Here is a 14,400-nt window from a genome sequence, read left to right as displayed (position 1 = left end):
GTTGAAAGTGTTTCTCACACATTCTATAATTTTTGTGCAATTCATTGACATCCTTTGAAAGTAAATCTTCCCTAATTGCAGCTTTTAGCCATAATTCAGCTCTATAAAAAAATGTATTGAATTAAAATATTAATGTTCAGATAACTTTTGTAATAGCGCGTTTTAATATCAAATTTGATTTGTTTACCTGCTACGATCTCGTGGTATTGAAAAAAGACTTATTTGTTCCCCAGATCTAGTCTGGCATCCACGAACCACACAAGAAATTCCACCTTTGCGTGCAGCCATCACAATTATAGTTTATTTTAATAATTTTTAATATTAATATACCTTTTTCAACAATTATAAAATATTATGAAAACGCCAAACACGAAAATTTACACAAACAAATTGTCACTTGTCACAAACACATGTACATAGATAAACAGCCGTTACGCCAATGCGAGCAACGATCAAACATCAAACATGGCGCATGGTCATGCGCAAAGAAATTTGGAGCCCGAAATATTCCACGCTTTCGCTTCTTGTTGGATGGAGTATTCTTTGGTGATACCTCTCACAATAATTAAAATCGATACCCACAGTCTAAGCTAAGAGAACATGTGTGAAATTAAAAACAAAACAGATGATTCTAGTTCTAACCTTAAAAAAAAACTTAATGTTAAATTTAAACTTTTGAGGAATTCAGGATTCAGAGTCAGAGTCTTGTGTCTTGGTTATATTTTTGAATAAGTAATGATTTCTACATGAAAAATATTGCCATTTTCACAAACTACCATGTTTAGTGTTACAAGAAGAGTGCTTAAAAACTGTTTCAATAAGCGGTTTATACAAAATCTACAATCTCTAGAAGGAACTATTGAAGGTACAAGTAAAAATCACTCACCATCACTACTTATAAGTTGTAAGCGAAAAAAGTTAAACTACCATGCAGGGGTTCAGTATAAGAAATTTGATGAGGTACCTCTTGCTTCTAAGGGATGGAACCATTCAAAATCTAAGGGAGACTTTTTCTTAATAAATAGGTTGAAGAATGAAAAAAGTCAAAGATATTCTTTTGATGAACTAAACATTCACCCTAAAATAAGAGATGCTTTGAAAATTGACGAGATAAGGGAATTAACCGAGTTTCAAGCAAGATCTATTAATGAGGTAAGGAAAGGTAAGTGCTGTATCGAAAATGTTAGCACACAAGTCAGAGAACTCGGGCCTCCCACAAAATTCAGAAAATTTTATGTTTTTATATATTTCTCAATTTTCTTTTAATTTGTTTTATGTTATTTAAATTAAATGAATTATCACTTGTACTGAGAAGTTAGACTAAGCATATAAAGAGAATAACCAAATTCACAAAACCTATTAAACCTCAAGATTCTCAGAACTCATTATTTACGATTTAATGAGTTGATTATTTTGAAAACTGGGTGAAATATTGTAGTGTTCTAAAGAATTTCTAAGATATCTTAGTTTTACACTGGCCTTCTTACAGTGAGGTGTATTTCTTAACAACAGTGGGAAAATATGAAAATCTCTTAAGATTGTTTCATTGTTTGGCAAATGGAGTAAGCCAAAGGGATGCAACAATACAATTGAATGTTAGTCGTTCAACTGCACCGAGAACTTATCCATAATTTTTTGAGATCGAACCTCTTCAACAACTACCTGGTAAGGGTGCCAAAAAGGAAGACAACAGTTAAAGAAGATCACATTCTCACTATTGCTACATTGGGAGACTAGATGCAAACTGCTAGAATGCTCCATACCCATATTCGGCAAGCCCAAGGACCAGTAATCTTCATTTATACTGTTCAACAAAAATTAAGAGAACAGGATATGACAGCTTCTAATCCAGCAACTGAGCCATTACTTACTGCTGCTCACAAAAGATGCAGACTTGCATTTGCCAGTGAACATGTCAATTGGAAAACAGCTGATTGGAAAAAGTATTGATTACGGATGAGTGTAGAATATCAATTTATAGTAAATATGGTCGAAATAAGGCCTACATAAGAACTGGAGAATCTTATGCTAAGTGTAGTTGGCTGCACCAGGTTGCATTTGGTGGTGGCTTAGTAATGTTTTGGGCAGGGATTTCTTTTGAGGCACATATGGATCTCGTGTTGATTGAGAGCGGCACATTAACAGCAACAGATACATAAAGAAGATCCTACATCATCTGATGCCAAATGCTGGGTTTATTAGCAACGGTTTTCTGCTAATGCAAAATAATGCGAGACCACATACCGCAAAGATTGTAATACAGTATCATGAAGACTTTGGTATTGCAAAAATGGACTGGCTCAAAATCCAGACCTTAATCCTATTGAGTATTTATGGAGCATTCTTAAAAGGTGTGTAAGATGTCATATATCATTCAACTACATGTGAAAAAGTTTCAAATGGCTCTCATTGACGAATGGATCAGTTTTCCCCAAAGGGACATCCAAAACGTGATCAGTTCTATGCCAATCCGAATGACGAGTGTCATCTAGAACTGTGGTGGCACTACACATTATTGAAACAAGTGATACTGGCCTTTTGTTTACTCTATAATTCAATTATTGTTACAAATGTAACTGTAGTGGTAGATTGAAATTGTTAATACATATATTTTTCCCTGTTTTCCATTTGTTACTAGAGGTAGAGATAATGCTTAAGACGAATATATGGAGGCATAAAAGAACAAGGTTTGTGGAGCAGGTGTTACAACTTTGAGTTGTATATAAATTTTGGAGAACCTAACGTTGTACCATTCATTAAGGTAGCACGCCTTAGATGGATAGGTCATGTAATCAGGCGAGAGAAAGATATTGTAGTCAGAAAAGTTTTTGACAGAAGAGGGCCAATAGGATAGGACAACGAGCAAGAGGAAGGGGAACTTAGTTACTGAGACAACTTAGAAAATGATTTAAAATCTATTGGAATTAGATCATGGAGAAAAGTTGCCAGAGACAGGTGCGAATGGAGGATTGTTCTGAAGAAGGCTTTGGCTCATAAAGAGCTGTAATGCCACTGATGATGATGATGACTACAGATAATGTCGGGTTACATGTTACAAGAGTTACTAGACTCAATACACAATAGATTTAATTTGTTATAAATAAGAAAAAAAATAAAGAGATAAAAAATGTCTTAAATTTTGTGGTTGGCTCATTTTCTCTGACGGGCAGTGTATAATAAATACATAAACGAGGTACTTTTTAGGATCTCACCTCCTCCTAGCAGCTGAAACTGGTTGTGGGAAAACACTTTCCTATCTTATACCGATTATTCAGGATTTAATCTCCAACAAATCAGAAACTGCTAATACACCAAAAGCAGTAGTTATAGTGCCCAATAGAGAGTTAGCTTATCAAGTTGGAGAAATAGCAAGACATCTTGGCGAAGCTGTTGGACTTACTGTAAAAACTGTTGTTGGAGGAAAAACCAAGTCCTTAATGATGAATCCTGTCTTTGAAGATATTGATATTTTGGTTGCCACCCCTGGGGCACTCGGCAAACTTTCTACAGTGGGAATTTATAAACTAAATGAGGCAAGTCTTTAATTTGTTCTTATGATCAATTAAAAATTCAAAAAATATTTTAAGAGCATACTGTTTTTGGTAAAAATCTAGAAAGCTGGGAAAGACTATTTTTTATTTACTTTTTACTTATTATGAATTTTGTTTCAGAAACTAAAAAAGTACAAAAAAAAACCTTTAAGAGAACTAAAATATTTTTAAAGAAAAAACTATTATATTTATGATTATAATTTTTCTTATACATTGTTAAAAAAAATATATTACCTCCCTTGTGAGACTTTTTCTATTCAGTTATTAATGTCGAATTGGATAACTTTTCTAATACAGAAATTTTCTTGAGGGGGGCGTTTCGTAAATTAAGAAGATTCTAAACTTTGGCGTGCCCAACTACTGGAGTTCCCTTAAAAATGTATCTGACAATATTACCAGTAAATTGTAAAAAGAACTGCGATTATGTGTAATAATTGGAATTTTATATCCATTTACAATGTTGCCACATTTATAATTGCTTTTTATTTATAATTGAATGTTCATTTTTTTATGTGTTTGTCATTTTCTCTTTATAATATAAATATAATATCTGTTGTGGTTCTAGGCAAAATATGCAGTCTTCGATGAAGCAGATACATTAATTGATGATAGTTTCATAGAGAGAATGGAAGGTTTAATCAAAAGGTTACCCCAATCCCAGTTCATACTAGTATCTGCAACTTTACCAAAAAGATTGCCACCTGTATTAGGACCAATAGAACCATCATTAAGACATGTTGTATCTCCAAATATTCACAAACCTTTATTAAACATCAACCAGAAATTTTTAAGGCTAACCAAATCTATGAAACCGTCACATTTACTTCAAATTGCAAAAGGCAACACAAAGCCGATGTTAATTTTTTGCAATAAAAACGAAACCTGCAACTGGGTGGCTTTGTTCTTAAGAGAAAATGGGGTAGACTGTTCGAATATTAATGGCGATATGAACTATGCGATAAGGATAGATCAGTGGAATAAGTTTGCCTCAGGAGAGACAAAAATCTTGTCTGCTACAGATGTGGGCAGTCGAGGACTTAATACGATACAAGTTGTACATGTTCTTAATTATGATTTCCCTCTGTATGCTGCTGATTATTTACATAGGATTGGAAGAGTGGGAAGATTAGGAAGCCCAGAAGCCTGCAAGGTTACTAATTTTGTAGTAGGACCTCCAGAAGTTTTGTTAGTTCAACAGATTGAGGTAGGTAAATTTTCTTTTAAATCAGCTTTAAACGCCCAATACAGCCCATAGCCTCCCCTGTTAATCTCCATTGGTCTCTATTCTGGGCGATCTTCATCCAGTCCCTTTATGGTGGTTGAAGTAGTTACCCCAACGAGGGGGTTGATTTGTAAAACACATTTACCAGACATATATTTATTTAATACACTAGATATACCAGTAACGAGTTGGTGGACGAAAGTCTATATTCTAACTAAATTGATGGTTAAATAATGAAGGATGAATAATGAATGATCTCTGCAGTACTTTCTCCGTATCTATAAATAAACTCGAAATTGTTTTGTTATGATTTTGACGACACGATTGTGACCGTGAAATACTCATAATATCAAAATCGCTGACTGAGGTGTTCTCGAACCGATTGGCCTACATTGTGAAATAAGTGTCACCCAGTTATATTACTATAAACAATAATGTTTGTTTAAGACCTTTAAAAATTAAATCGATATAGATTAATCTTATTTCTTTTGATGCTAATATAAATCCTGTACACTTTCCTGCCGTTCTCTTAAGGTTGGCCGTCCATCTCATCTGTGGTCTTCCTCTTTTGCTTTTCTGTTCCCAAGGTCGCCAGTGAAGAATTCGCTTATTCCATCTTTCATCTTTTTGCCGCAGAGTGTGGTTGGAGAAGTTCCATTTAAGTTTTGCAACCTGTCTTGATACATCGTTCACCTTTGTTTTTCTCTGATCCATGAGTTTGTTTTCCTATCTTTAAGACTGACACCCAGCATCTGTCTTTCCATTGCTCTTTGCGTTTTGGATATCCTCAATGTTTTCCTTTGTGAGAGTCCATGTTATTGAGCCATATGTGATAACTGGTAATATGCACTGGTTGAATACTTTCGTTCACATATATTGAGGGTACTTTTATTTTTTAGAATATACGATAGTTTACTAAATGATGCCCATTCTAATCTAGTTGTTCTTTTTATTTCTTCTGTTTGATTGTCGCTGTTCAGCTTTATTATGTGTCCTAGGTATTCTTTTTCTCATAGGCATCTTTCAGTACGTCACAGTTTTTCGATTTCTTTCTAACGCATTAAATTGTATGTGACAGAAAAAAAGGCACGTCCGTGATTAAAATAATTTATAACATTTATTCTAGTTGTCGATAGATGGCGCTATAATCGAAAAAAATTATTTACGAATTATACACTAAGCATCAAAATTAACGCACCACCTTAAAAATGGGACATTTTTGACGTTTTGTATTTCCTAAACCTGTGGTCCGATTTGAGTGATTTTTTTAGTATATTATAGCTTTATTTTTCAACAATATCGAGATAATAATATGATTCATAAAGAGATAAGTGTCATTGTATACCGGGTGTAACAATGATAGTGTGTTTTTTCCTCAAAGTTTGGAACACCCTGTGGAATATTCTAGCGTATATAAAATATTGAAATTAAAACTCAACTGTAGCCTTAGGCTTTCTTAACATTTTGCTTTTTGACTCATTCTCTTATGTTTAATAATAAAAAAGTTAGGTACTTTAACAACTAGCAGTGTTATTCATCAATACAGGGTGTTTCTAAATAAGTGCGACAAACTTTAAGGGGTAATTCTGCATGAAAATATAATGACCGTTTGCTTTATAAACATATGTCCGCAAATGCTTTGTTTCCGAGATACGGGATGTTGAATTTTTTCTTACAAACTGATGATTTATTTATTGCTCTAAGACCGGTTGAGTTATGCAAATGAAATTTGGTAGTTTTTAAGAGGCAGTTATTGCGCATTTTTGACATACAATTAAGAATTTTATATTCACCATTGGCGTGCATACGGGTTGTATCTAAAGTGTTTATACTCGTATACACGCCAATGGTGAATATCAAATTCTTAATTGTATGTCAAAAATGCGCAATAACTACCTGTTAAAACCTATCAAATTTCATATGCATATCTCAACCAGTTTTAGAGCAATAAATAAATCGTCAGTTTGTAAGAAAAAATTCAACATCCCGTATCTCGAAACAAAGCATTTGCGGACATATGTTTATAAAGCAAACGGTCATTATTTTTTCATGCAGAATTACTCCTTAAAGTTTGTCGCACTTATTCAGAAACACCCTGTATTGATGAATGACATTGCTAGTTGTTAAAGTACCTAACTTTTTTATTATCCAACATATGCGAATGAGTTAAAAAGCAAAATGTTAAGTAAGCCTAAGGCTACAGTTGAGTTTTAATTTCAATATTTTATATACGCTAGAATTTTCCACAGGGTGTTCCAAACTTTGAGGAAAAACACACTATCATTGTTACACCCGGTATACAATGACACTTACCTTTTTAGCAATAATATTATTACATCGATATTTTTGAAAAACAAAGCTATATTATACTAAAAAAATCACTAAAATCTGACAACAAGTTTAGGAAATACGGCACATCAAAAATGTCCCATTTTTAAGGTGTTGCGTTAAGGCTATGGGTACATAATTCGCAAATATTTTACGTGTATCCCTACTTTTTCTTTCTTTACACGCCAAATTACGTGTAGTAAAATTCACACTGGTACGAATATGTAAACATTACTAGAATGTCATTCTACTTGAAAATGTCATCATTCATTTAAAGAGATGGCTTTTGAATGTTCCTGGATAACTGTTATTTTTATAATTGCAAATTATTAATTCAGTTAATAAATGTGATAATTTTTTCACTATGTATTCAGTGATTGCAATAATTTATTTGTACAACAAAAACTAATACTCAATCGAGAAAAGAGGAAAAGTGTAAAGTGATTTTTTAATAATATATTGTTATGGAACGCTTACATTTTTGAACATCTTTAACAACAAAATACTTGGATCACAGAATATATTATCCTGGTGTATTCTCTGCTTGGATCTTCCACAAATAATACACAATAAACAACTTTTTATTAAGTTCACGTCTTAAATCAATTATTTATCAAATATACTATATATCAATAATATTTAATCAATAACTCAAAATATTCCCGATGCAATGTCAAATCTTTAAAATTGTCGCTGATTGTCAGTGTCTGACTGACAATATATGCTGACAATATTATATTCGGCTGAGTGCGTTGTAAGACAAAGATAGATTTGGAAAATATTACCACGGCATTGTGTTCATTTTTTTCGAATCCTGAAAAAACCAATAAATATTTTTGAAAAATTTAAACGCAGAATGAAAGACTAAATTATTACCGAGGGCCGAAAGTCCCTTAGAATAAATAAAAAGTTTATTTTGAATGAGATATTTGAAATTAAAAATCACACCAAATTTTCTCTTAGTTTTTCACCCCTGTAACTTATTAAAATAAACATTATAGAAGTTCTCAGGGACTTTCGGCCCTCGCTAATAACGTAATCTTTCATTCTGCGTTTAAATTTTTCAAAAATACTTATCAGTTTTCTCAGGATTCGAAAAAAATGAATCCCCATTTGAATAGCATTGCAGCCGAAAATACGTACCGATCTTCTTAATTTTGATGCTTAGTGTATATTGAGGGTACTTTTTACTTTTTAGAATATTATGATAGTATGCCAAATGATGCCCATTCTAATCTAGTTGTTCTTTTTATTTCTTTTGTTTGATTGTCGCTGTTCAGCTTTATTATCTGTCCTAGGTATATGTATTCTGCCCCCTGCTCTAATTTATTCTGTTTGACTACTATTTCTAATTTGTTTTCTTGGTTTGTCATAGTCTTGGTTTTACTATAGTTCATCTCTAGACCTACCTCTGTCGCTTTTCTATCTAGTTCCCCAACCATATTCTGTAACTCTTCCTCCTTATCTGTTATCACAAGAGCTCTCCATTTATTCTTATTCTATATGCTTTTCATTCTAATTTTTTAAATATGTCTTTCATAGACTGATTGAACAATTTTGGCGATATTGTGTCTCCTTGCCTGACTCCTCTTTATAAATCCTATTCATTTTTATTTTATTTATAAAACTTAACAGGCTTTGAAGACATAGGACTGAAAAGTTTAATTTTCTGTTACAATTACTATTTTCATTTATTTATATAAAATAGATTTAATATGTCTTTAGTCTTTTCATACATTTCTTAACTACTTTCTTCCATTGATTTCTGTTCAATGCTTTTTCTTTCCAATTCTCAATATTACTTTTTTTTAAGTCATCATACAGGGTGTTAGTAAATAAGAATGAAAAACTTTAAGGGGCAATTCTACATGAAAAAATAATGACAGTTTGCTCTATAAACGTATGCCCGCAAATGCTTCGTTTCCAAGATACGGGGTGATGAAATTTTTTTTTTCAAACTGCGAATTTTTTTTATTTCTCTAAGACCTTTTGCTATGAAAATTTAATTTGGTGGGTTTCAAGATGTAGTTATTGCGCATTTTTTGGCAAACAAATAACAAGTTTCTATTCATCATTGGCGCGCCTACGGGTAAAGGTCTGAATTTTTTTAAAGAAAAAAATAGTACGCCATTGAGATATTTCAAATTAAAAATTATTTTTGTATTCCACGTTTAATTTATGACAAAGAACCTTTCTTTTATTTTTTTCATATGGTGCACCGTTTTTATGCAAAAAAAAATAAAACATCTTCGAGCGTATTTTTCATTTCGTAATAAATCATCAAGAACTCTCCAATATAATAATGCCAAACTAGAACAATAGCAGAAAATATTTCTAAAAAGATTTTAAAAATGTGCAAGGCTACAACAAATGTTCAAAATTACCTCCTTTAAAGGTGACAGAGTAATTTTATGTTCACCATTGGCGCGCGCACGGGTAATGGTCCGAATTTTGTAAAGAAAAAAATAGTACGCCACTGAAGTATGTCAAATTAAAAATCATTTTTGAATTTCTCGTTCAATTTACGACAAAAAATCGTTTTTGTCTTTTTTTCATATGAGGCGCCGTTTTTATGCAAAAAAATAAAATATCTTAACGTTTACAAAGTAATTGAAATAAGTCTATGCATATGGAATCTACCTCGAATAATTTGTAAGCATTAAGATGTTTCATTTTTTTGTATAAAAACGGCGTCGCATATGAAAAAAAAAGACAAGAATGATTTTTTGTCGTAAATTGAACGAGTAATTCAAAAATGATTTTTAATTTGACGTTTGTCAGAGGCGTATTATTTTTTTTTCTTTAAAAAATTCAGACCATTACCTGTACGGGCGCCAATCGCCAATGGTGAATATAAAATTATTCTGTCACCTTTAAAGGAGGTAATTTTGAACATTTGTTGTAGCTTTGCACCTAGTTAAAATCTTTTTAGTAATACTTTCTGCTATTGTTCTACTTTGGTATTATTATATTGGAGAGTTCTTTATAATGTATTAAGAAATGAAAAATACGCTCGAAGATGTTTTATTTTTTCGCATAAAAACGGTGCACCATAGGAAAAAAATACAAGAAAGGTTCTTTTTCATAAATTAAACATGGAATACAAAAATAATTTTTAATTTGAAATATCTCAGAGGCGTACCCTTTTTTTCTTTAAAAAAATTTAGACCATTACCCGTAGGCACGCCAATGATGAATATAAAATTGTTATTTATTGCCAAAAAAATGCACAATAACTACCTCTTGAAACCCACCAAATGTAATTTTCATATCTCAATCGGTCTTAGAGCAATAAAAAAATTGGCAGTTTGAAATAAAAATTTCAACACCCTGTATCTCGGGAACAAATCATTTGCGGACATTCGTGTATAGAACAAATTGCCATTATTTTTTCATGTAGAATTATCCCTTAAAGTTTTTCATACTTATTTACTATCACCCTATATACTGCCCTTTTATTTCTTTCTTGGTCTACCTTTTCTTCTTTTTTGTAGTGGATTTCGTGATAGTACCATTTTTGGCATTCTTTTCATTCTTATTATTTCAATGTGTCCTTAATATCGTATTCTCTGTGCTTTGATTACCATTGTTATGAATGGAATAAAATTTCACCACGTTTTTATATACTTCACTTGTTCTTTGTCACTTTGCCCGGGAAAAAACTTGATCGATTTTAAACATACTTCCCGAGTAGCTAGAGATCTGAAATTTTCAAAATAGCTCAGAACTCGATGACAATGCAATATTCAGCAGCTTTTACATGGATGCATTGAATTTTATTTTTATTTTTAAGCCATTTTAAATTTATATGGTAAAATTGTTTCTCACGTTTCTCAAAAGATGACTCTACTTGTTTTCTCAATAAATGGTTCTTTTAATAGATGGCGTTACTTTCTATATCATGTATTTAATTTATAATTTTAGTCATAATTTAATATTATGTCTTCAACCGATTTTCAATTAAATATCTTATTGTTTTAGCTTGCTATTAGAAGAAATGAGGCCCTAGAAAATGTAGATGGAAATATAACAAATATTGTTCAAAGAAAAATAGCCAGAAGTCAGAGGGAAAGTGCATAATTTATTTTGTTTCTCAATAATCTAAGATCATAAAGAGGTTAAGAACAAACAGAAGAAAGATTTACATAAGATAATGTACGTCTAAAAGTTTTAAATTCAACATCAGTAATTGTCTTCAAATTATTTTGTACATAGCTATAGGGCCGGTTGTTCGAACGCTAATCAAAACTGATCATTATCAAATATTTAATTACAATTATATTTGATTAAGCGTACTTCTGACAGATGTTGCATTTTGAGGTTATGTTGACTGATTTATTTTATTATTTTGGTTTTAATTTAAAATAAAACATGATTAAACTCTTTCTGATGTTAATTTCTTGTTTTTACTTACAAATCAATAATAATAATAAGCAATTTTTAATAATTTAAGAGCTGCGGCTATATTTTAATTACTGTTTTACCTACAATCAATAACTGATTAGTGTTTTACATGTATTTTTCATGTCGCGATTTGATTCCCATCAAGAAAATTGATTACAATAAATGATTGATTATAATCAACTTCTTGATTAGCGTTCGAACAACCGGCCCTTAATAAATTACTTAAAAAATAAATATTTTTATTGATTACACATTGATTAACATAATATTATAGGTAAATTTTATGTTTCCAAAAACGTATTTACCAAAAAAGTAGCTACCACAATGCTCTAGGTGCCAGTATTATACAGGGTGTCCCCGAAAATAGTGCGTTCCTTAAAGGTATAGGTAGAAGGTACAATGTAGAGCAAAAAAGTCTTAAACATTTTTTTTCTAAATTGATCCGTTTGACCAAAAAACGAAAATACATTTTGATATACAAATTGAAATCTTACAACAACGCGCAACTCAAAAATCTAAAGATTAAAAAAGTAGGTTTGTAGGTCAGTTGCATCTGGTAGGTAAAATAATGTAAATATCATAGTCCAGGGCGCATCTGGTTTGAGATGGACGTTGAGAGGTGACTCAAATTTTTTTGCAGAAATTGCTTGAAAATAACTCAAATAATAATATTTGAGTTATCCTCCCTCTCAAAAAGGTCCGGAACATTGTTTAAATAATCAAAATGTCAAAAATTGAAGGAAAAATTCGATTTTTTTCTTCGTTTTTTGATTATAACTTTAAAAGTGTTCATTTCCGAGAAAAGTTGTACTAACATAAAAGTTGCGTAATTAAATTTCCTACAATATAGAATTGGTTAAAAATTTAGAAAATAGTCACCCTAGTTGCAAAATAGCAAAAATTGCGAAAAAAAACATACAAAAACAAGTATTCGCATTTTACGTTTTTCAACCATTTATGCTACACTTAGGACCTTCATGTTTCACTCAGAAAAACTTTATGATACAGTAAAACAATACTGTAAATTTCATTAAGATCGGTTCAATAGATTTTGCAAAATAAATTTTGCCATCCAGCTTTCGCAAAAAAAATTCATTTTTTCAAAATGTTACAGGACTGAAAATAAAGCAGATAGCAAGTTGAATTTTTTTTTGCTTATATAAGTGTACTGTACCTTTCATTTGCAATTTTCAAAATTAAAATCGATTAATTACCACGGCGTCAGAAAATTTTTGAAATAAACAATAATTTTTGGTGCTACGCGCAGGACAGCGGTGTTCGATTCACACAAGTTTATTTCCACCAAAATTTCTTCCAATCTTTATCTAATATATTATTTTCTTACTTATTTTGTTGTATTTTAATAATTCCACAAAAATCAAACTAATTTTATTATTGTTTGTGAAATATTGTTTAAACAATTGCATATGTTTAAAAATAATAAACTTTTATTATTTAAGTTAAAATATATGAACAAAGAAAGTTTTTGCTAATAAAAGTGTTATTTCAAAGGATAGAGTATGTGTTTTTATTTTGCAATAAACAAATTTATTTATTTATATCGAAATGTAATAAAAATTAAAATGTATCGATCATTATCAAAGGTCATTGTAAATGCCCAATCAGAGCAAACTATCCGCTGTCCTGCGCGTAGCACCAATAATTAATGTTTATTAAAAAAAATTCCTGACGCCGTGGTGTTAATCGATTTCAATTTTGAAAAATTGCAAATAAAAGTACGGTACACTTCTATACGCAAAAAAATTTTCAACTTGCTATCTACTTTATTTTCAGTCCTGTAACATTTTGAAAAAATGAATTTTTTTTACGAAAGCTGGATTGCAAAATTTATTTTGCAAAATGTATTGACCCGATCTTAATGAACTTTACAGTATTGTTTTACTGTATCATAAAGTTTTTTAGGGTGAAATATGAAGGTCCTAAGTGTAGCATAAATGGTTGAAAAACGTAAAATGCGAATACTTGTTTTTGTATGTTTTTTTCACAATTATTGCTATTTTGCAACAAGGGTGACTATTTTTTAAATTTTTAACCAATTCTATATTGTAGGAAATTTAATTACGCAACTTTTATGTCAGTGCAACGTTTCTCGGAAATGAATACTTTTAAAGTCATAATAAAAAAAACCAAGAAAAAAATCGAATTTTTCCTTAATTTTTTGACATTTTGATTATTTAAACAATGTTCCGGACCTTTTTGAGAGGGAGGATAACTCCAATATTATTACATATTTGATTTATTTTCAAGCAATTTCTGCAAAAAAATTTGAGTCACCTCTCAACGTCCAAATGTACTAATATTTTTACAGATGCGCCCTGGTCTATCAACCAAACCCATATCCATTATTTTGCAGGTAGGTACCTACGATGTCAACAACCCCAAAAATCACACCTCAAAGTAAATAAACAAGGGGTTATTAGGTTAAATTTCCACAGTCACAGTAAGTTCTTCTAGGCTACGTTGCCATGTCATTCAAATTTATGAAAATAAAAATTCACTTATATGGAGAACAATGTAATTTTTTTCTTGGAAAAAATGTTATAGGACTTTTTTGTTCTAAATTGTGTATTATATCCATACCTTAAAGGAACGCACTATTTTTGGGGACACCCTGTAGACACCAAGGCATACGTCATCTCAGACCATGCTGTGCAAAGTGTACATGGCGACCACGCCATGGATCAATCTTCTTCTTCATGCACTGTACTATATGTGTCCTTTCAGAATGTTGGATACCATCATAGCTACCTTAATTTTATTCACTGCCGCCCTAAATAGCAAGTTTGTATAAATACAATACCAATCTCTCAAGTTCTTATCAACTATGAAGTTCTTCTTCGAGCTAGATTGCGTTTGCCTGCTATTGTCCCTTGC

At 31.3% G+C, this 14,400-nt stretch overlaps 1 protein-coding gene across 1 annotated transcript; it reads left to right on the top strand.

Annotated features, from left to right (window-relative positions):
* The first annotated feature begins 539 nt into the window (after positions 1–539).
* Positions 540–11,754, top strand: LOC114336855 (probable ATP-dependent RNA helicase DDX28). The gene is made up of 4 exons (XM_028287244.2): positions 540–1,162; positions 3,205–3,533; positions 4,117–4,755; positions 11,083–11,754. Exons 1-4 carry the CDS (start codon positions 778–780, stop codon positions 11,179–11,181), a joined length of 1,452 nt encoding a protein of 483 aa, XP_028143045.1. The 5' UTR covers positions 540–777; the 3' UTR covers positions 11,182–11,754.
* Positions 11,755–14,400: the final 2,646 nt, after the last annotated feature.

Source organism: Diabrotica virgifera, chromosome 9 (assembly GCF_917563875.1).
Source record: "Diabrotica virgifera virgifera chromosome 9, PGI_DIABVI_V3a".
NCBI lineage: Eukaryota > Metazoa > Arthropoda > Insecta > Coleoptera > Chrysomelidae > Diabrotica > Diabrotica virgifera.
This window is presented reverse-complemented; position numbering and strand designations above follow the sequence as displayed.

Coding starts and splice junctions, on each gene's coding strand:
- LOC114336855 (XM_028287244.2), top strand. CDS start 778: ATGTTTAGTGTTACAAGAAGAGTGCTTAAAAACTGTTTCAATAAGCGG. Junction 1,163..3,204: donor TATTAATGAGGTAAGGAAAG/GTAAGTGCTGTA, acceptor GGTACTTTTTAG/GATCTCACCTCCTCCTAGCA. Junction 3,534..4,116: donor GAATTTATAAACTAAATGAG/GCAAGTCTTTAA, acceptor TTGTGGTTCTAG/GCAAAATATGCAGTCTTCGA.